Source organism: Megalopta genalis, chromosome 7, assembly GCF_051020955.1.
Source record: "Megalopta genalis isolate 19385.01 chromosome 7, iyMegGena1_principal, whole genome shotgun sequence".
Classification (NCBI taxonomy): domain Eukaryota; kingdom Metazoa; phylum Arthropoda; class Insecta; order Hymenoptera; family Halictidae; genus Megalopta; species Megalopta genalis.
This window is the reverse complement of record NC_135019.1, coordinates 19,734,421-19,758,163: the sequence shown is the minus strand read 5'-3', so window position 1 is coordinate 19,758,163 and position 23,743 is coordinate 19,734,421. Positions and strand designations below refer to the sequence as shown.

The 23,743-nt window shown below is 37.1% G+C and overlaps 1 protein-coding gene across 2 annotated transcripts; it reads right to left on the bottom strand.

The window, feature by feature from the left end:
* Nucleotides 1–242: 242 nt before the first annotated feature.
* Nucleotides 243–23,743, bottom strand: ath (ATP-dependent RNA helicase DHX33). Of its 2 annotated transcripts, XM_033469376.2 has the most exons (7): nt 23,429–23,743; nt 19,778–20,395; nt 13,566–13,798; nt 10,734–11,084; nt 5,231–5,429; nt 3,265–3,541; nt 243–588 (listed from the first exon to the last, which is right to left on the bottom strand). In XM_033469376.2, the coding sequence occupies exons 1-7, from the start codon at nt 23,650–23,652 to the stop codon at nt 412–414; spliced, it is 2,079 nt and encodes a 692-aa protein (XP_033325267.2). In that variant the 5' UTR covers nt 23,653–23,743; the 3' UTR covers nt 243–411. The 2 variants fall into 2 exon arrangements, with proteins under 2 accessions (XP_033325267.2, XP_033325268.2); XM_033469377.2 differs by lacking the exon at nt 10,734–11,084.

Here is a 23,743-nt window from a genome sequence, read left to right as displayed (position 1 = left end):
TGGCATTTACAAGTTGCCATCACGCTGGCAAGAAGTCATAAGTAACGATGGAAAGTATATTCTACAATAAATATTATTAAATGTATGAAAATTGTGTTATATTTCAATTCAAAAACGGACAGAACTTTCCGGTAGACCTAATATATTTTTACGAAGTAATGTAAAGGTGGTGCTCAGCGGATCTAGGCGTTAAAATCGTCGAACACGGAGAATCAAGGAAAACAGGAAAGGAACCAACACTGTTGTCGTGAACAATGCGGTAGAAACTTTTATTAAACGACTGTACACAGTAGAAAAACAAAGCCCGTCGATCCCTCGCGATTACAACGATCTAGAAAAAAAAGAGCAGCGTGTCGTCTTTGTACAATGGAGCCCGCTCTTGGAGCCCAGCGGACCGTTTAAAGGACGTCCTTAGTCGTGTTTGCCGATATTAAGCCCTTTTTCAGCCAGCCACGAGAACTCGATGACAGACAAACCACGAATATAACATCTCCCAGTGGCTACGACCTCCGTGAACAATATTAGCGGTGGCTTGGTACCGTGCAACGCCGAGGAAGGATGTATCGCAACCAGCTGCTTCGAGCTCACCTACACACACGTACAATCCAATTACTCCTAAATTCTCGTTATCCACTAGCCAGGAGAAAACTTACTTAAACTGCGCCCCTGCCCCCCCCCTCTCCCTCCCTCTTCCCCTATGCCCGAGTAAACTCGCTTAAGCACCGAATTCCAAGCGTAACAACAAAATAACGCTAACCCCATCTCAAAAACTTCCCTTAATCTTGCTGTGCGAAGTTTTTCACCCAACCCGACGCTCGTCTCCTGTTGTCCACGGGAACAACATAATTGAATGTCTTCCTCGGTTATCCTTAATCGCTGCGAACTCCTGCTCGAGCAAAAAACAACTGACCTCGAACTTCTACCGAAATTAACCTTTCGCGGTTGAATTTAGCGTTTGTCCTGCAAGAGCCTGGACGCGATGCATGTTTTGTATTTTTTTTTTTTTTTTTTTGGTGTTTCTTCGACACTAAAACTATCGAGCCGGTCAAAATTACCGATTACACCGTTCGATTTTAAAAATTCTTGAAATTACAGAGACGATGGAATAGATTTCTTAAAAGCGATACAGCTTGTAAACAACAATGGGCCATCTGGAAAGAGGAGATACGACTATTCGAGCCACGTGGCTCGTTTTTGTAGTCCCCGATTGTCAACGAGGCTCGAATAATCGCATCTCCTCTTTCCAAATTGTTCATTTTTGTTTACAAGCTGAACGACAATTGCAGAGAATTTACTGTAATTCGGGCAACTTATAGGTTGACAGTACAGTAATTTTTCCCGGAAATGCCAAACTTTTGGTTTCTCTGAATTTTCCTGTGCTAGTCCTACGCCTATGTAATTTATTGCTACGTCGATGCTAAGAGTTGAATTCTCGACGCGAATTCTCGGAAGGCAATACAAAATGGTCTGTTTAGGGGTGAGCCAGATAAGAAAAACCGCGGAGCTACAAGGTGCGTGATAGATACTAGGTACATGACCGTCCAATCATGGCATGTAGCCTCCGAATTGCCTTCAAATCGTGTCACTTGACCTCCGAATTGTCTTCGAATTCAGTCATGTGGTCTCCGAATTGCCTTCGAATCGTGGCATATGGCCTCCGAATTACCTCCTAATCGTGGCATATGGCCTCCGAATTGCCTTCAAATCGTGTCACTTGACCTCCGAATTGCCTTCGAATCGTGGCAAAAAGTTAGAAATAAAAAAGTTAAGTCATCAGTTTCATTCTAGTATTACTATATATTCATATTAATGTACACCGGCATACTGGCCGCTGCCTTTTTTTGCCGACTGCCCCGAGTTTCTATAAAAACGAACCGTGAAGCCCGAAGAATCGCGACTTAATATTCTCAGATCTGCCAGTTTCGATTCCAACCTCCGAACATTTCTGGGAGAAATTACTGTACTACGAAGCGAGTGCATGCAGTTGTTTATGCCGAATGAGAGAGAATGCATTTTTTGAGAAATTACTTATCTTCGTTAAACTGTTAAACATTCTCTGTTACTATATTATTTTATCTTCGTTAAATATTACGATATATTTGTATTAGCGTATAAATAAAACATAGAAAACAATATTTCTTTGATTCAAGCATAATGTTAACGTGCGTGTAAAATGTAGGCTTGATAGAAATATTATTTACTACAAAGGAAGTGCCCACAATAGTAGTCTGTTTAATTAAAATAAAATGTATGCAATAAAAGAGACGAAGATAAACTACATAATTAATAGAGATGAATGCAATATTTAACCATTAATCGGACTATTCGGACTTCCAAGACTCGAGTTAAAATACTCACTATTACTTATTATTACTATTACTCACAATTAGTGAGTATAGTAAGGGTATAGTAAGTATGGGTATAGTAAGTAACATAGTACTATACCCATACAACAGTACACTGTGCGTCGTTTGTACACATTTATATAATAAAAGAATTCAGTTTCGTTTCTTTTAGTAACAAAGCTACTTGTTCCTCTGTAAATAGCGACCCAAATGATAGCACAGCAAAATAATTCATATAAAATCTAAATAAAAGTTCACGTTTGTCTATTTGTATGAAACAGTAAAATCAAAGTGAAAAACAAAAGCCAAATTCTAATCGCAACAGAAATATACTACTTTTCACGGGAAATCATGAATCTATCGCTTTCAAATCGCAAATTTTATAATTTTACGATGAAATTCAGCAGAATGGAATACAAAACAGTAAACAGTGCGGTTTGATCATTTTGAGCGAATTAAAAATGTTAAGGTTGAAAATAAATTTTTATTTAATTACCATTTGTTGCAATTGAGGCAGAGCATTTCTGTTTTGCATAAAGATCCGTGGTCTAATAATAACGTACTTATCTTGCTGAACAATGTGAAAATCTGCTTTTCTACGCGGAAAGAAACGAAATATGATATCTCGAATTGGAGTCGACCATGCTTTTGTTCGTGAGACAAATGAAACGTGCTTCTTTTCGATTTCCAACGAATAAAGTAGGAATTGGAAAATGGACCAAAAGTTTTGCATACGCCTGTAATGTGGAACAGATGGTGTATTATTCGAGGAGGATCGAACCATTCGAGATCGTTTTGAAAGAAGAAAATTACTTCGCGGAGAAAGGAAGCTCTTTCTTTGGTAGCTGCAGCATGCGGATAGCAGAGTTTGGCTAGCTGTGTGCAATGAGCCAGCGCATCTGAAGGATCGACTACTTACGGTGATGTAAGTTTGATCCCTCTGCAGTTCGGCGAGGTTATCGTAGAGGCCCTCGAGGAGCGCTCTCCTCAGTTGCTCGGTATTCGTTCCGCAACTCGCCTTTTCCAAATTCGCACGTTTCGCTAATGCGGCAAGCTGCTGGCGCACCTCCGTGGCGTACTCCAGATTCCTATGATGCAGGAAGTTCTCGTGACACCAGACCTTCTTTTGATTCGTGTTCATGTATGCGCGAAAAACGTTCAGCAACGTGACATGGTCTCCCTCGGGTGACGCGAATCTGGAACGAACGAAACACACCGGATACGTGTCACGTAACAAACTGCAAGTATCGATCACGGTTCGGACCATTTGACGGCCGTAAAAGAACACTGCCCGGACACCCACGGACACTGCGAGATTTCTAACCCTCCGCGATCCTATCGCGACCCCAACTATATGTGTTCCACTTTGCGAGAAAGATGCTTCGTCGATCCGTGAAATATTAGGTCGTCCTAGAAGTTCCGCTCGTTCATTTAGATTAATACTTCAGACTCTCTACGGAAATTGCGAAAAAAATGTGATCGCTCTTTCCGCTCCACAACCTGTCCTCGTTGGTTTTCACGGAAACATTACGCCGCGGTTTACCCATTCGAATATTTTACAATGTTTTTCTCCTACGAATTGCGCACATTTTGTCAAGCTAGAACGTTCTCATGGTGATTGTCTTACAATGTTTACATATTTCAACACCATCGAAATAACTGGATTCTCGAATCTTCCCGTTCGATACCGTTTCCTGCTCTTTCAAATGTGTGTCAGTTGATTTTTGGATGTTCCTTTTCAACTGATTTCTGACCTTTTCTTTTCTCGAACCTTTTCTTTTCTTAGGAAAAGAGATCAATTTATTTTTGTTATACAGGCTGTTCCCTTAACTTTTGCCCACATTTTTTACGTGCACCTCTGTTAATTTGACAAAATAATGTTCCGAACAAATGTTTATCGGTTCCCTGTTTGCTATACGATAGAACATTTAATTTTTACCAATTATTATTTTCTCAATAAAAAATCGGGGTCATCTTAAGTTTTTTAAATGGCATGTAGCATGACCTTTGAGTGACCTTGAACCATGAAATTTCAGTTTGATCAGCAGAAACGATTGAAGATGAAAATTTCTTTATTTTAAGATACGTCAATCAGCAAATTGATAATTTTATTACGGGAAAGTATCACGACATAAATTTAACGAAAACAAAGCTATTAGATCATCTATGACTGAATTATTTTACTAATATAAAAATATTTTTTATTATTTTATTATTTTATTAATTACTTTATTATTTTATTAATTTCTTTATTAATTATTTTATTATTTTATTATTGATCGATGTATCTTAAAATGAAGAAATTTTCATCCCCAATCGTTTCTGCTGATTAAACTGAAATTTCTCAGTTCAAGGTCATCCGAAGGTCATGCTACAACAAATCGTTAAATTCGTCTTGACACGAGCTACACGAATTTTAAGTAAAAAATATGCAATGTCATTAAACAAAATTAAGGTGACCCCGATTCTTTATTGAAAAAATAACATTTTTTCAAAATTAAGTGTTCTCTCGTATAATAAACAGGAAACCAATTAACATTTGATGGTAACATTTTTTTGTCAGATTAACAGCTGTGCACGAAAAATATGTGGGTAAAAGTTGAGGAAACACCTTCTATACAAGAGAACAAAATTTTATGTCCACTTAAAAAGACGGAGTAACATTGTTAAGTATAAATTTAACGGGTTATTATTAGAAATCTGTATACCTACATTTAGTTGAATGTATAAACATTGATGATGGCAAAGAGAACGGATTTTTATTTCGACTTAAAAAACGGAGTAACGTTCATACTAAACAGATTATTATTAGAAATCTTCATGACGAGTCAGATTCGGCAAAGGACGACAAAGGCTTAAAGAATATAATAATTGTCAAATGTTACCTGGACCTAGCAAGATGAGCTTGCTGTCTTTTAGCGGGCGAATCGGTGAAGACAGATTCTCCTGACAGCAGAGCAATCACTGATAGCGCTTCCTCGAGGCACTGGTGCTCCACAGACGCAAGAATCACTTTAGTGAATCTGGGATCTAGTGGGAACAAGGACATCGTCCTACCGAGAGTGGTCAGCTGCGGCGGAGAACCTATTCGCGTTGAAAATCGGATGAGAGAGTTTTATGCAACACGCTAATACAAACAATAAATAGACGGAAAATAAAATCAGTCGATCTACCGCAATCGGTCTTCTGCGAGCATCGTTTTGACAACGCGTACGATCGAAAAATCGCGTGGCAGATTTAACAATAAAACGACAATTTTGAAAGTCTCGACAGTTTTCGCAGAAACGTAGACAAACTCGTTGCGATACCGAAGCCCGAGAAATGAAATATTGTTCCGCGAAGACAGTAGAAACTGGAGGAACATATTGTTCCCCCTCGAATCCGGGATATATTTTCTCGGCGCGTCGATGTCGCCTACTTGAATTTCAGAATCTTTCCGAACTGTTTGAAAGTACGGAATTCTGTTGGGTGATCATGCCGCCCGTATCGGCTCTGGCCTATCTTCAATAAAATTTACATTTTTCACTTTGAAAGTCGATCATCTGAGGAACACGATGTTTCTTCTCCTTATCAAAACCGGGGCCGGAGACGGTAATGGTAAATCCATTGAGACGATTTTCAAAGAGATATTCTAGTGTAACCGTGTTTTCCGTGTAACACTTCGAAATTAATTTGTGGAGAACGATTGTGTCTAGCGAGATGATATTTATCATATACGGGGTGTCTCGTCTAACTCGAACGTTTAAAATATCTCGCTTGTTTCTTACGATAGAAAAAAATGTCAGAGGAAAACATTAGTTGATTTAGAGGGGCAACTATTATGACAGACAAAAAAATTTGTTCAAGGTTATATTTTTTGTGATTTCAACGTCATCGAAGTTTTTTTAAATGGAATGATATACAGGGTGTCCGAGAAATGTCTCCCAATGCGAAAATGGGGAGTTCCTGAGGTCATTTGCAGTAACTTTATCCTCAGCGAAAATGCAATCCGCGGCTTTGTTTACGAGTTATTAACGAAAAATGCTGACCAATGAGAGGCGAGATCAGCTGGCGCGAAACGGCCGAGCCAATGAGCGCAACTCGCGGTTCGTTGGCGGATTCGCCTCGCGCCAGCCTAGCTCGCCTCTTATTGTTCAGTGTTTTTCATTAGTAACTCGTAAACGAAAGCGTGGATTACATTTTCGCTAAGAAAAAAGTTGCTTCAAATGATCTCAAGAACTCCCCATTTCCAGATTATGAGACATTTTTGGGACACCCTGTACTTTTATTATCCTTATAGGATAGCCGAAGTCAAGATGAATCCAATTAACTATAATATTATGACTTTCGCGTGACCTTGAGTACGAAAAATCCATAAAAGTAAATCCATACTTAAATAGATAATAAATAATAAATAATATAAATATAATATAAATTAATTAAATTAAATTAAATTAATAAATATAAATATAATAAAATCCATACTTAAATAAATAATAAAATCCATATTTGATGTAACTAATGAAATAACGAGAAGGGCAGGGGTAAAGGGCCTCACAGGTCCCGCAAATACGAAACTATAGAGCAACTGTCGAGAGTTTTACTCTCGGATAGACACTCGTCTTAAGCAAGAATCATTTTTCTTACAAGCAACAGTAGCTGTCTTTTTTCAAGAAAATGTACAATGTCACGTCGTTAATTTCAAATTAATTTTTCAACCTATTTAATCGTTATTATTTTTATTTTCTTATTTGTTTGCAACTTTCTTCGATGTAATATTGTAAACACTATAAACGACATATAGCAGTGTTCCCATTAATTTGTCCAACTCCTGTATATGGTCACAAATGTTTGAAATAGTTGTACAAACTTTTTATAAGGCGTTTTATTAAAATTTGTGAAATAATAAAAATTGTTTAATTTTAAAGAGTCAAATTTATCGTGATATCTGATTATCCTATAGAAGATCGTTTCTGCTGCTTTTAGCATATAAGAAAATTTTTGTTACAGCTCATCTTTATTTCATACAATGATGTGTTGTTTTCTTGGTTTTTGCAAAATTAAAGATGCAGTAAGGAAACAGAAAAGATCTAGGATTTATAATACAATAGAAGGGATTCATTGTGATGGTGCAAAGGTGACTTGAACATTTTCTACATATTGAAATCGAAACTTGAAAATTATCGTACAGAGGCTTATTAAAATATCGAGAATATCGAAATTCAACATTAAAAACCAGTTAAACTTATCCCGTACCAACAAGTCTGACATTAGTTTCTGGTCAACCCAATAGCTGTCCAATCGGATGCATTGATTGCGTCCATTCTAGTCGACTGAATGAGACAAACGACGTGTCCTTTTATTCGTCTTGGATGTGACCATCGTTCGGTCATCGATAAATAATACAGAAAAGAATTTGACAAAATTACAGAGATTTATGGAACAGTCGCTACATTTTACTTAAATATTTATATCTACCGAAAAGTTAGGTATTTCAAGATATCAATAAAATTGTGAAACATGATACCAAGAAATATACTTTACGTGTCAACAAAATTTCAAGAGAAATTATTTCCAAAGTCGTGGGGCATCACGATAGCTAACAACTTGGTCTCAGTATGGTACATTTATCGCATACTCATTATTTCCAAGATTATTAATAAATTCTCAATAAAAATATACACAGTTAAAAATGTTAGCGTTGCCATAGCGTTTTTTCCCCAGATAACTAATATTTTGGAGTAAATGCAGTAAGTGCACAATTTAAACTTCGATCATGTTGCGTCAAGAATTATGTTCTATTAAATTATGTTAGTTGACTATGATATAATACCATTACTGATACGGTGTATTATCAATGATATAACATTTTAAACAAGCTGTAGCTTTCTTGAAAGACAATTACAAAAATTAGAATTTGCAAACGATAAATAAGCTGTACATTTTTTCGTAAGGTTAATCGATTTTATGAATATCGTAGAAATTCTTCAAAGTTTGATTGTTGAAAATCAACAATTTTAAAAATCCTCATAAATAGATTTCTTAAACGGTTACACTAGAATACCGCATGAATGAGGTGTGCAAGAACATATGCAACAATAGCTACATTTAACTGTTCCTTTTCAGTTTGATTGCTTTGATCCAGTCTGACGAGCATAATAGTGCTCTACAGTTAACGTTGAAAATAGATAAAGTTATGGAACTATGAAACGAGCAGAAGCGTGCGGCTAGAGAGTGTACCAAATTTTAAATGAACCATAGTACGGTAGCAAAATGCTTTGGGGTAAATATCGTCTACATATAACCGATACTAAAGTGTTTTTCACTGTACAACGTTGCAATTGGTGTAAAAACAAATTCAACCCTTGCAATTCGTTGATAGACCATGTACATTGTTTATAAACGCCATGTTTTGTTTTCGACGGTGCTTCACTGTTTACTCCAATCGAATCCTACCGAAATACGACAAACTTGAACACGAATCTTGATGTCCTTAAATGGTGTAAAATACCTTCCAAAAGAATGCAACGTTGTCGTTTTAATAGAATTAACAGAATAGAAATAACTTCAATAGAATTATCCTAAAAAATTATCTTCAAAAATATTGAATTCACAAAAAAATGCTTCAAACAAGAGTTATGCATTTTTTTATGTAGAACACGATTCTGAAATAAAAAATGTAGGTTTATCACAAAAAAAGGCTAGATGACCTTGAAATAACCTTGAAAACACTCACGCATTAAAAAACTAGTAGTGTTATTTGACCCACCACTCGAAATACTAGAGGACTACAGTTCGTTTTTTTTTTTAAACCACGCGTCTATGAGATTTTTTACAATCTCAACTTAAATTGTACAACCTGTAGGGTAAGTGTAGGCATTACTGCGGACGCTCCAAATACTGCGATATTTTATAAAAGTAACATAATCTATAACGTTTTACAGTATGTAATCATCTAAAAATAAATCTCATAATTTTCTGTGTGTTTAATATTGATAATTGAGCCACTTTGTTTTTAAGTCGATATATTTAAGGGTTTGCGTTTTAACACGTTTAAAAATATGGATGCTAACTTTCGAGAAGATTTACTTGTATTTGTTATCTCAGGATACTGATATTTTTCTCAGTATAAATAATTTCGTATAAACATTGAAAAATCACCACTTTTCATTACGGTAAAGTGACTTATGCCACTTTCAAAATAAACGGCTCAATTGATGACATAGAAGTAACAGCAATCGCAGTTTTAATTCATTTATTGACTTTTGATATTCGGAAGCTTATGAAAATGTTGAGTTTTATGAAATACAGCCATGAAATGGCAGCTGCGAACGCTCATTCGAAAGGCATTTATGTTTTGATAATTAATAATAAACTATTCATTTTGGCGTTATTTTCAGATAAAGTAATCATTACTTTGATAAAAAATCGACGTACATTGTCACTATCATCTATCCTCAAATATTATTTACTAACACAGTATTTGGCACACAGTTTTTTACTATATGTGAGCATTACTGCGGTGCTTTACTGAACTGTGTACCTTAACCTATACAGCACAGTTCTCGATGAACCGATGCGAACACGCTTGATCGTAGAGTATCTATACCTAATTCGTAAATTGCTACAGTGACAATATCTTGATCCTAGGAATTGTAACTGTGTGTGTGTACATTTGAAAGAAAATGGATTATGTCAACTTTGACACCCAGTAATCCGCAGTAATACAGGGTTCCCCAAAAATGTCTCGTAATCGGGAAATGGGGGGTTCCTGAGGACATTTGAAGTAACGTTTTCCATAGCGAAAATGCAATCGACGGTTTTGTTTATGAATTATTTGCGAAAAACACTGACCAATGAAAGGCGCGCTCGGCGCCTCTCATTGGGTACTGTTTATCCTTAATAACTCATAAACAAAGCCGCGGATTGCATTTTCGCTAAGGAAAGAGTTACTTCATATGATCTCAGGAACCCCCCATTTCAGGATTACGAGACATTTTTGGGGAACCCTGTATACAATTCGCGCATATGGTTTCTTTACATTACTTTACATTTTAATGAAATTTCTACTTTCAGAGATCCAATATTTTGAGAAAAGTAAATATTTCAGTTAAAAAATAATATATATATAGCTTAAGGTGGCAATTTATTGGCGTAAAAGGTCTTATTTTCTCTGTCAACGTTATGTCTGTAGGTCTCTGTCACTCTTTCGAGAAACCGCAGTAATACCTACACTTACCCTTGACATTAAAGTAGCTAAAGAATGAGGATCTGATAGGATTTTGGGACAGCGAGTCGGGAAACCTAAAAAAAAAATATGTAAACACAGAAATGGGTACCTCGCGTTGGCCACATAAGGGTTAAATGGTATTAGATCCGATCGATTTGAAGGAAACTGATCGTGTTCACCTTTAACAGCGCCGAGCTTCTCCAAGCAAGTCACCGCGACGTCGACGGCTTCCGTCGGCGGTTTGTCCATGAAATCAAAGGTGGTGATATCAATCCCGATGGCGAGCAACTGGAGCGCCACTCCCGCGAGGGAACACCTTTGTATCTCGGGCACCGGCATCTCCTTCATCCTTTCGAAATCCTCTTTCGTGTAAGTTCTGTAACATTTGCCGGCCGCTTCACGGCCTGCTCTGCCTGTCCTCTGCCAGGCCTGTGCCTTTGAGACTTTTTCCACCCTGAGCACATCCAATCCTGTCGTCGGGTGATGAGTTCTCGCTTTGACCACTCCGGTGTCGATCACATGTCGAATTCCTGTGTAATTTCATCCGGGAATCTCTGTGTGTACCACAATCCTCTCGCGAATGTAATCACGAAAGCGAGCCGAGTAATCAAGTCTGTCACGAACGAGTACCGCGTTTCGGTCCTGATATTAGCAGATTGCGGCGCTCGTCGAAAATGAAATTGCCCCCCCCCCCCGAGCGCCGATGGATAATTCGCCGAATTAATCCAATCGTGGGACAACCCCCAACCCGGAACAAGATTTTTCGTCGAACGAGACCGCAAGGTGACGACTCCAGAATGGACCCCTTTCGTTTTGAATGTCTTCGCGATAGTGCGCGACCGTTGTTCGGCATATTCGATCAGTTGTTTTTTTGTCAGTCATAAAGTCAGTCATATATAAAGGTCTAGACACGGTTGAGAAATTTTGAACGTTTCGGGACAATCGAAGATTGCAATCATTCTGAAAAATGATGTTTCTTGTACAGTAAATTCTCTCAAATTGTCCCTTAGCTTGTAAACAAAGATGGAGCGTTTGGAAAGAGGAGATACGAGGCTCGCGGCTTGTTTTTATAGTCGCCGATTGTGAATAACTATCAAAACGAACCGCGAGCCACGAATAATCGTATCTCCTCTTCCGAAATTATCCATTTTTGTTCAGAAGCTGAGGGACAATCTGTGAGAATTTACTGTAGTTGTTCAACCGGAAACATGAATTGTGTTTCTGACGCGAGATCACGAAACTTAGTATACCCGCTATTAACGCTAAACCTACCGAGCCCCAAACGTGACTAACTTGCGTTACTTTATAAGAATGACGAGATCGTATTTATTTCGAAGTTTCGTCGGTTTTCTGAGAATGTATGTTGACGTTGAAAAATTTGTTCAGTCGTTTTCGATGAAAGAATCTTTGTAATTCCAACAACTTTAAAGCAAAATACAGAAAATTCTCCCTAATCGACCCTCAGCTTGCAAAAGAAAATGGACAATATGGGAAGAGAAGGCTCGAATAATCGTATCTCCACTTCCAAAATTGTCCATTTTTGTGTACAAGCTGAAAGTCAATTAGGGAGAATTTACTGTATGTGAAACTTGTCATTTTTGCGGCTCAATAGGTTCAGTATTACAGTAAATTCTCTCTAATTTTCCTTGAGCTTATAAACAAAAATGAACAATTTGGGAAGAGAAGATATGCACCTTGTTTTTATAATTGTTGACATCGACAACCATAAAAACGAGCCGAAAGGCTCGAATAATCGTACCTCCTCTTCCCATATTGTCCATTTTTGTTTCCAAACTGAGGGTCAATTAGGGAGAATTTACTGTTTAGGGATTCGGTACATCAAAACTTCTTGCTTTTAACGGATCCTCAAAAAAAATTTTCAATTTGCAAGTGAACGTACGGATTTTATAAATTTTATTTCAAATCATCATTGAGAGACTTGACATTATGCGATAATTAACTGCGATTCCTCTAAATGTATTGTGCAGTTATGCTTTCTTATAAATACAGATATAAATGTACATACATTTGAACCGTCCGATTTTAACTAATAAATGGATCAACGTAAATAAAATGTTCAAACGTTTCCTTTCGCGTTAAAAAAACTCGTCGAATATAGACCGTTGTAACTGACTGTTGTAAAATCCAAGATCTAACGTAACGTGAAAAGGTAAAAACAACGGTGACATTGTTTTAATCAATTATTTGCGAAATATTTTAACCCTTCGACGTCGGAACATTATCAAAATTTTACAATTGATGATGTTTATGACCATTATCATCTTGATTCGTCAATTTTCCGAAACATATTGTTACACCTGTATAAAATTATAACAGCAACGAAGTTTTTTCATTGAGCTGAGAGAAGTCCTCTTTCGAATCGAGAGTGTGGTTTTCTGTCAACAGTATTGCTTATACTCGTGTTATACTCGTATTATACTCGAATTATACTCGATTATACTCGTATTATACTCGATCGTACTCGTAGTTCATTATAAACAGAAAATTAAGATTGTATCAAGAGTTCATTTGTTATTTAAAAAATAAAAGACTTCTACATTATTTCAGAAAATCGTTACAATAATTTAGAAGATTATTATTGTTACTAATCTAATAACTACACTGCGGATTTTATGCATTTATGGCAAAAATGGATAGCTGCAATTCGAAATATTGGAAAGTTTCAAAGAATAGAAAAGTGTCAATACATTATTTTCGTTTTATCGAAGTGATTAAAGAAAGGAAGAAATTCTACAGTGACTCCTGTTAGTTGTAATAATTGCAGACAATTTTTATTTTGTACAATGATCCCCAGTCTATTAACAACTAATAACTAATAATCGCCGAAAAATTGAATAATCAGGCATGACGATTTAAAGACACTCGGTCAGGATAACCCGGTAACCGCACAGGTCAAGGGTTAAATCGCGTAAACCGTGTCACCGATTTATATCGAAATTCTACATATGCATTTCGTTAAGACCGCCGAGATTTGTGTAATTATAACTCACCACCGATTGTAACAGACGTCTCGGCCACGTTAGTTGACAAAATAAGCTTCCGCATTCCGGGAGGGGAAGGCTTAAAGGCTTCCAATTGTTGATGCGTCGGCAGAGCCGAGTACAATGGAAAGACCTTTAATGGCGGATAGCCCTGTCCATCCAACTGTTTAGCCGCTTGCCTCGCGCTCATCGCTGTAGCCTCTATTTCTTCCTGCCCGGTTAAAAAGACCAGAATGTCCTCGCTGGAGGAAAGACAGAAAAATTCAGGAAATTGTCCGTTTCCTAGTGACCCAGTTTCTACCGACGCTCTTGCACGCGGACTGTTTTCCTTTAATTTAACGGAGGTAACAGTATGTAAATTCCATAATCCTGTTGCAGACACGAAAATTACATCGGCGATACTTCTACGCGTCCCATGGCATTCATTAATTATTAAAATTCTCGTGCCGCCTTTCGAGTCCGCGCGCGCAACGAACGCAATAAACGCTCGCCCACGATTTATAGAGTGTACGAAAAGAAATTCTAATTTATGTGAACAATTACCGATGCAATTTCAATATTCGAGGTGACCGATGTTGCTGTTTGTGGTTGTTACTATTTTGTTTTTCGAGTTACTGGCGCCGATCAATTCCGTAAAGAACGGAGAGAAGTGACGATGCGAAAGTATTCTTTTAATTTACCAGCAAACGAGGCTTGTAGAGAAATTCATTGAAAATATAGGCTTTATATTGTGGAGACGTAAACATTAATTATACATCAAAAATTGTCTACGTCTGTTTATATTTCTTACGAATTTCCGGAATTATGTAAATATGACAACTGGAAATGCATAATCGGAGATTTTGCAAAATTACTAGTATTAACTGGAAATATGTTCTATGACACAGATATCGTCAATTTTATTTCCTTAATGCGACGAACTCGTCGATCTTCGATATATGAAATATCATTACCGGAAATGTAGCGCTGTTTCAGTTTCGCAATATTATTCTGTCTTTGATAAGAAATGATCTTTCCATTGTATTTTTTGCCGCACTGCACACCCTTCGATCTTTTATACATTTCAATATTTCGGTCTCGCTACTCAGAATTACGTTTTTATGACCTATTTAAATATCCACACGCATGGAGAATATCTTAATTACACATACGAAACGTTTCGTCGAATTTAGACGCTACGCCCCAATCATTAATGGAAACGATTCTTAAGGGTGAACTATCGAAAGCCAATTGCAGTTAATCGTAATGACTTCTGAAGTATACCAATTACAGTAAATTCTCCCTAACTGACCCTCAGCTTGTCCACAAAAATGGACGAAAATGACGGCTCGTTTTTATAGTCACCGATTGTTAACAATTATAAAAACGAGTCGCAAGACTGGAATAATCGTGCCTCCTCTTCCCAAATTGTCCATTTTTCTTTCCAAGCTGAGGGTCAATTAGCGAGAATTTACGGTACTACTCAAAATTCTCGTGTAGATACAGTAGCCCACAAAAGTGTTCGGATACCTTTTAAAACGCAACAAATTTTTCAAAACTGAACTAAATGACGAATTTTTTTTTATTGTAAAGGAACTAATCTACTAGACGATGACTAAAAATCATTTTTTTAATTTTGCTATTATTTGGAATGAAAAGAAAGAATTAAAGGCCCTCGTTTCTAAACTTTTTTATTCGAGCCTATAACGAAAATTTAAAAAATGCCTTTTGTAGATCTCGATAACTTATATGCGTACTGAAAATTTGATCGAAATCGGTTAACCCAGAGTCGAGTTATAGACGTTAAAGGATTTTAAAAACTGCAGATTTCTTAGAGTTTTTGGTCAAAATCATGATAGAAACTGTGATTTTTGCGATCTTTAATTTGTTATAGCTCATAACAATGTGAATCAATTTCGATGAAATTCTCAACATGTACATAAGTTACCGAGATCTACGAAAGACATTTTTTAAATTTTCGTTATAGGCTCAGATAAAAAAAGTTAAAAAACGAGAGATTTTTATTTTTTTGTCATTTCAAGTACAGTGATGTCCCCCTAATTGACGCTCAGTTTGTGCACAAAAATGGACAATTTGGGAAGAGAAGATACGATTATTCGAGTCTTCTAGCTCGTTTTTTATAGTTGTTGACAACCGGTAACTTTAAAAACGAGCCGCAAGGCTCGAATAATCGTATCTCCTCTTCCCAAATCGTCCATATTTGTGGACAATCTGAGCGTCAATTAGAAAGACATTACTGTAGTAGCAAAATTTAAAAAAAGGAAGCATTTCAATCATCGTCTAGTAGACTATTCCCTCTATGATCTAAAAAAAATGCAAGTAGTTTAGTTCAGTTTTAAAATAGTTATTGCATTTTAAAAGGTATACGAACACTTTTGTGAGTCACTGTATGTCATCTACAAGCAACAAATAATTTATGAATTGTCGAAACTTGCCACAATCTTTGTTTGTATCTTACCGATAGTTCAATTGCCAAATACATGAAAACATCAATATTAAATCCCCGTTGGAAAACAGTACGTCCAGGATTAGTTCTATCCTCAATGAAAATCAATCTAGCAGAAAACAGAGTGCAAACGATGCCAGAGAATTATTTCTTTCTTGACGATGAGGAGGTTTCGGTGATATGAATTCGAAATATGTTCAAGAATTATTGATGGAGGAAGAGATTGATGAAGCTACGATGCAACCGGTACCTACATCAGACCGGCCAAATTAATTCAGAAGTAGAGATTGAAACTGAATCCGAAAAACTCTGCCATCTGAATGCAGATCCTTTCACCGACAGAAACGTGAAATTTAATCTCTCGAACTTCGGGAATGCTTAGTTACATATAGAAATGCTAGTTGCAAGCAAACTCGTCATGCTTTCGTCAGCTTTTTGAATCTGGTCCTTTGCTTCTTGTTGTACAGATTCGCATAAAATCGTTTTTTTGGAACTTAACCCTTTTGCTCTAAGATTTAAGTTTCAATAACGTGTAAACGTTTAAAACTGCGCCACCTCCTTTAGCTACTAATAAAACAATTAAATGACGAAAAACAAAAAACCATAAAACACGCATCCCCTAGTCTAACACGAGCCTAACTAGTTACGTTTATATTTGGCCCGACTGACGCATCACGGCTCTCATTTCTGGCCCGATTTTTTGGCCACGTCTCTCAGACGTGGTTGAAGGGCAAAGGATTAATCATACAGGGTGTTCCACAATTACTTTAACAGCCGAAAATGAGGGGTAGCTGAGGTCATTTGAAGTAACTTTTTCCTTTGCGAAAATGCAATCTGCGGCTTTGTTTACGAGTTATGAACGAAAAACACTGGCCAATGAGAGGTGACGGCGCGAAGTTCGAGAGCCCGCAGCACGAGGCTTTGACAGATGGTCGGGACGGACTCGAGCCGCGTTCGAAGTATTGAACAAATCACGAAGCGAGAACTTTCCGGATTTTTTTTTACTACGTAACAGTGATATTTTTAAGAAAAACGCTGTTCACCTTTACTTTTACTCATACCGCGTTGACGAGATGAACTGCGGAAGACTAGCACGATGGCTGACAGTGTTCGTTTTCCTACAAGCGAGTTTCAACTGTTTCCCATCGAACGCCGTCACGGTTAAATTACTTATTATTTCGGGTCCGAAAAATTAGTAAATATTCTTCAGACGTTCTAAAGTAAAGGTGAACAGCGTTTTTCTTAAAAATATCACTGTTACGTAGTAAAAAAAAATCCGGAAAGTTCTCGCTTCGTGATTTGTTCAATACTTCGAACGCGGCTCGAGTCCGTCCCGACCATCTGTCAAAGCCTCGTGCTGCGGGCTCTCGAACTTCGCGCCGTCACCTCTCATTGGCCAGTGTTTTTCGTTAATAACTCGTAAACAAAGCCGCAGATTGCATTTTCGCAAAGGAAAAAGTTACTTCAAATGACCTCAGCTACCCCTCATTTTCGGCTGTTAAAGTAATTGTGGAACACCCTGTATATTGTCGGAAATAGCCGGAACAGTTGAGATAAGAAATTAATGATGCTTACATCTGTGTCAGAAATATTGATAAATACTAAAAAAAACTGGTCAAAATATATGCGTAAGAAGTGAACTGCAGATTTTATACATTTATGACAAATATAAGTTAGTGCAATTTCAAAGAATTGAAGAGTAACGATACTACGATATGATACGATTTTCATCTTGTTGAGATTGTTGTACAAGAAAAAGAAACTCAAATATAATGTAGAGTTTCTTATCATTGATGCAGGCAATTTTTATTTTGCATGAAAGTATCCACACTGTAGTAGCAAGTACATATTGTGTTGCCCAAGTACGGGAGACCGGTGCTAGAAGTTCCGGCAGTAAATTGGCCCGATGGTAATATATTTCAAATAAAAAAAGATCGCGTCATGCTTTCAATTGTTTTGAAAGCGTGGACCGATTACGCCACGCCATAAACCATTTACAATCAAACCTGTTTTTGTGCGGTCTCTTTTATGCCATTTTTTGCGAGTTTTTGTCTATGGCCCCTGTCTACCGTTCAAAAACAGATTTAACTGTATTCATATTCCGCATAGAAAAATCGCACGAAACAAATCACATAAAAAGACCGCACAAAAACAGGTTTGACTACAAATAGTGTCAGCGACAGCGAATTGTATAGTTTTAGACAAGATAGTAGTCGCATACCAGGTAAGTAAATATTTCGCAGTCGCTATTTGTTTTTGTCAAATAATTGAGAGTTAGATAATTAATTAGATTAATTAATTAGATAATAATTAGTTATTCCAATATTCTAATAAATGCTATTACAACGTGTTCTTAAATGTTATTTCATTTATAAGAACAGAACAATATACGATATTGACGTTTAACTCAATTATTATTATATAAATATTATATAATAATATAATATTATATTATATTATATTATATAATAATATAACATTATATTATTAGAACTATATTATTATATAAATAATTGAGTTAAACGTCAATATCGTATATTGCTCTGTCCTTATAAATGAAATAACATTTAAGAACACGTTGTAATAGCATTTATTAGAATATTTGAATATATAAACATATTTTTATGCATCGCCACACGCGTCAATTGAGGCTAGTTGTTCCCGTGACTCGGGGCACATTGTTACCGTAACAACTTACCCCACCTCGAACGTACAAATGTAGTTCCTATTGTGTTACGAAGCGTATTCTAAATCGCAGTCCAGGGAAGAATGGATTTAGCGTATGTTACGCAAGAACTGGGCTCGAACTGAATGTATAAAGAAAGTAAATGCTGTATCATATATTTGTCCGAACTGTGATTCTGACGAGTCGTTTGACGAAATCTAATTTTTTTCGTTTAAAAGGCTATTTCTATTAGGTTTAAGTAAAGTTGTTCCGAAATCAACACAATATTAAATTATTATTTTCATTTTACAACGTTAATGTTCGTGCCAAAGATAGTATATTTTTTCTTTCAAAAATATATACGTATTTCTGTTAATCCGAAGTCAATAAACAAATTTTATTAATAAAATTGTGTTCTATTTCATCGGAGAATGAAATATCTCATTAGAAGGTAACATTTATTTCTTAGTAACAAAACTTATCCCCAGAGCGTCAACAACTTGCCCCACGACGGGATAAAAAGTTCCGTTTGTGTTGACCACAAGAAAACGAGTTTCTATGAAAAAAAAACATGTTGCAATATATTAAATTTGAGTTGACAATCTTAAAATAGAATAAATTAAACAATAAATTAATCAGAAACGAAAAAAGGTAACTGCATCATTTCTTAGTTAATTGTTATGTTTTCTCAAAATCGGAACTTCTAGCCCCAGTCTTCCCTACTGTATATGCAAGAACAGTGCACCAGTTCGATAGACCAATCATATTTACGCAGAAGCAGTTCAACACACAAGACTCGTATTTAGAAGAATGGAGAACTAGTTCGCTAGAAAAAAGAATCGTTGCGCTGGTAACAAGAGCAGAAATGGTTCGTAAACGACGAGAGACGACCAGAAAATTATTATAAATAAACCGCCACGTTGCACGGTGAATACCTGCACGCCGAATATCGGTAAAAGAGGATGAGCTTAAATGTGTCATTGAAAAGGTTAAAGGTACAGCCGGCTTTCTTTTCGTATACCTAATAATCGCGGGGCGACGTAATAATAGGGGCTGTTCGAAGAAGCAAAGAGAAAAATCGAAGGGAGGGTAGACAAAGGTCTCGCTTACTTGGCAGGATTATCGCGATGGATCTGGAAAGCGGTAACAAGCGCGGAAAACGCATAATCTTCCGGCGACTTGACGGCGTGATAAATCTTCACGGGGTGCTGACGACCCTCCAAGTAGACCGCCGATGCTTGAAAATACTTGGCGAACTTATCGACGTCCATCGTCGCCGACATCACCAGCAGCTTCAACGGCGGCAGGTTCTTCAGCTTTCGTAAGTTCTGCGCCCGACGTGCCACCCCGAGGAGCACGTCGGTTTGCACGGACCTCTCGTGGGCCTCGTCGAGGATCACCACCGAGTAATCGGACAGGATTTCGTCGGTCATCGCCTCGCGGACCATCATCCCATCGGTCAGATACTTGATTCTTGTCTGCGGGGATGTAACGTCTTCGAAACGCACGCAGTAACCGACCAGCTTGCCTGTTTCCACCCCTTGCTCCTGGGCCACCCGGCGGGCCACGCTGACGGCGGCCACCCTCCGCGGTTGCGTGATACCGATGCAACCCGATGCACCAGCCATACCGGAAGATAGCAGCAACTGAGGGATCTGAGTAGTTTTACCGCTGCCCGTCTCGCCTATCACGATCAGAGTGCTGTTGTGCCGGATCTCCTCCAGCAGACTAAAATTTATCGCACAGATCCTTAACCTTTAGACTGTATTATATTATATATTATATATATATATTATATATATAATATATATAATATTATATTAATAATATTTTATTTCGCTCTCTTTCATTCGACTCGATTTGAGGAGCAAAATACAATAATTTCTTCCGAAATTGCCAAATTTCGGATTACTGTGAATTTTTCTGTGCTAGTCCTACGCCTATGTAATTTATTGCTACGTCGATGCTGAAGGTCGTCGGAAGACAACACAAAATGACCTGTTTGGATGTGAGTCGGGTAAGAAAAACCGCGGAGCTACAAGATACGTGACCAATCTCCGTCGAATCGTGGCATGTGGCCTCTGAATTGCCTTCGAATCGTGGCAAAAAAATTAGGAATAAAAAAGTTAAGTCATCGTTTTTATTCTAGCATTACTATGTATTCGTATTAATGTATACCGTATTAATGTATATAATGTATAATGTATAATGTATACCGTATTAATGTATATAATTTTGCCCCGAGTTTTTATAAAAACCGTATTTTATATATAATATTTTATATATATTTATAATTTTTTAATTATATATATATTATATAATATTATTTTATAATCGTATTTTATAAGAATTGTGTCTTAGCGCGACTTAGTATTTTCAGATCAGCATGTCTCAATTCCGACTCCAAACATTTCTGGAAGAAATTAATGTATTTCGGAAACCTAATATGTTGTTAGATAGATTGTTGTTAGTATACACTACACCGTAATATTTCTCACTGAATATTTTTTCACACAAATCGAGTCAATTTAATTAATTGTTATGAGACAGCATTGAATATTTTCAAGGGCAGTTAGAAAATAATTGTCGAAATGGCAACGTTATAGTCGATCCAATGAGACGAGACAATCGATGTAAACCAGTGATGTAAACTATTAACGCTTGCCACGTCAGTTAAAAAAAGAAAAAAGAAAAAGTAATCGATGTCACACAATCTTCTGAAACAGTGACTTAGCTTCGTAACAAGGCATAAACGAAATACCAAATTTCAACTAAAATTATTGTTGCTCTGTCCTATAAATAACTCGTTGGTGAAGAAGAGAAATATATTAATAATAAAATGGCTTATATTGACGATAATGTCGTTCCAAAGATTATGTAATAACCATTTGACTTCACAGATTGTTATAAATTAATACACTGTTAATGTACCGCACAAGACAATCTAAATTTGTCATTTCTTCTATTAACCCCTTGCACTACGATTTTTTTCACCGGTACGTCGATTATCCTTGGTTCTTAATAATTCTCCTAATTTCTTTTATCTTTATTTACTTTCATTTCTACATATTGATGACAGAAGAATCAAATTTTGTTTCGATTTAGAAGAAATGAGTCATGTTCATATTTAGTAACCTTTTAGGTACGGCTGAATTCTGCGCGAGGCTATTTCTCTGGACGGCAGAGTCTGATATGTACTGTATATTCTGTCTGTATATACAGGATGTCCCAAAAATGTCTCGCAGTCCGAAAGTGGCGGATTCCTTGGGCTATTTGAAGCAACTTTTTCCTTTACAAAAATTTTCTCCGAGGCACCGTTAACGAGTTATTAACGAAAAACGGTGACCAATGAGAGGCGAGCTCAGCTGGCACGAGGCGATCGAACCAATGAGCGGAACGGGGCTTCGTGCGCTGGTTGGCTGGGCCGCCTCGCGTCAGCCGTACTCGATTCTTATTGGTCACTGTTTTTCGTTAATAACTCGTTAACGGTGCCTCGGAGAACATTTTTGTAAAGGAAGAAGTTGCTTCAAATGATCCGAGGAACCTGCCATTTCCGGATTGCGAGACATTTTTGTGACACCCTGTAGACTGTTGTAAATCGATGTGAAGACAAAAGAAGTGTGAAACAGTGCATATGAAGACGATTATTTGGTTCAAACGATGAGCGAGTGAGCTACTAGAGCAAGCCACTATAGTAGCGCGTCGTCCAGAGAGATGACATCCGCGAAAGCCACTATAGTGGCGTGTCGTTCTGAAAGATGACATCCGCGAAAGCCACTATAGTGGCGCATCGTATCTAAAAGGGTAGATTATGTATGAAATCTTTATCACGAATCTAACTCGTTGCGATAGTGCAACAGTTAAAAAACAATGAGTTCTTTCAGTAAGTGCGCATGAATTTAAATCATGCACTTTTTACTCTATGGACACTATATAATGTGGCAGTGCCGTCTGTGCAACAGATAAAGAAACTAGATTTTAGTATTATCAACAGTCGATTATTCCTAGCAATTATTTTGATTGTTTAGCGGTATAAATTTCTATTGTGCGAATATGTTATCGTACACAGACTTAAGATTCTTAAACACATACGATTCTAAAGATCCCCGTTAAAATACCATTTCAGTATCGCGCCCAACATTACCGAGAGGGCATGAACTTAATCTGTGGCGATAGCAAGAAGCGAGTATCCTGTACTATACTCCATTTCGACTATGAGTGCCGGATGTGATTTAGAGACAATACATATACGGTGGAAACATTTAAATGATGGAAATAGTATTTATGAAATATGTACTAGAAAAATACGGTTGACAGTATTTTACATTCTTCTTAGGTCTACATAAACAATATTTCACAATATTTTCAGTTAGGTATTTGTTCATATAAATACATACATATGTATGTATATATATGTATATATATATATGTATGTATGTACATATGCACATGTCAACAATTATGACGTTGTTTTTCCGAATATAATATATCCCGAGTTTGTACTGATATGTGGTGTTTTTAGACGGAGTCGTCTGTGATTGTTTCTTCAAAAGCACACAATTTAAAATGTTACCGCCAAAATCGAAGTACTATACTGCCATCTATGTCACAGGATTACTAAAGTGATGACCGTTACGGTCGGTATTCCTCCATTTTGTTGTATGGTACTTCCATGCGAGAATGTCGTCAAAATATGGTCGATGAAACAAAATAACATCGAAAATCATCAAAGAAACGAAAGAAAAATGACGCAACACTCACCGTTTGCGAAGCCTATAAACCGGTAAAGATTTTCTTTGTTGTTGCAAACTTATGTTCCCTTTGTCTACGGTTTCTGTGAGACCATGTTGACTATCCTCGTTTTTCTTAATTTTGCTCGGTGTCTCGTTAAACACGACGGTGGTAGGTCGTTTCGCTGTTAATTTTGAGAAGCCCGCAGTGTTGATAACATTGTACTTTGAATCCGTGTGATCGTGGACCCCCATGGCAGCGAAAATCGCAGCACAACCAGACTGCAGAATGGCACACGAGCACGCACGTGTTGCACACTACAGCTGTGTACAAATAAGCGCCTTG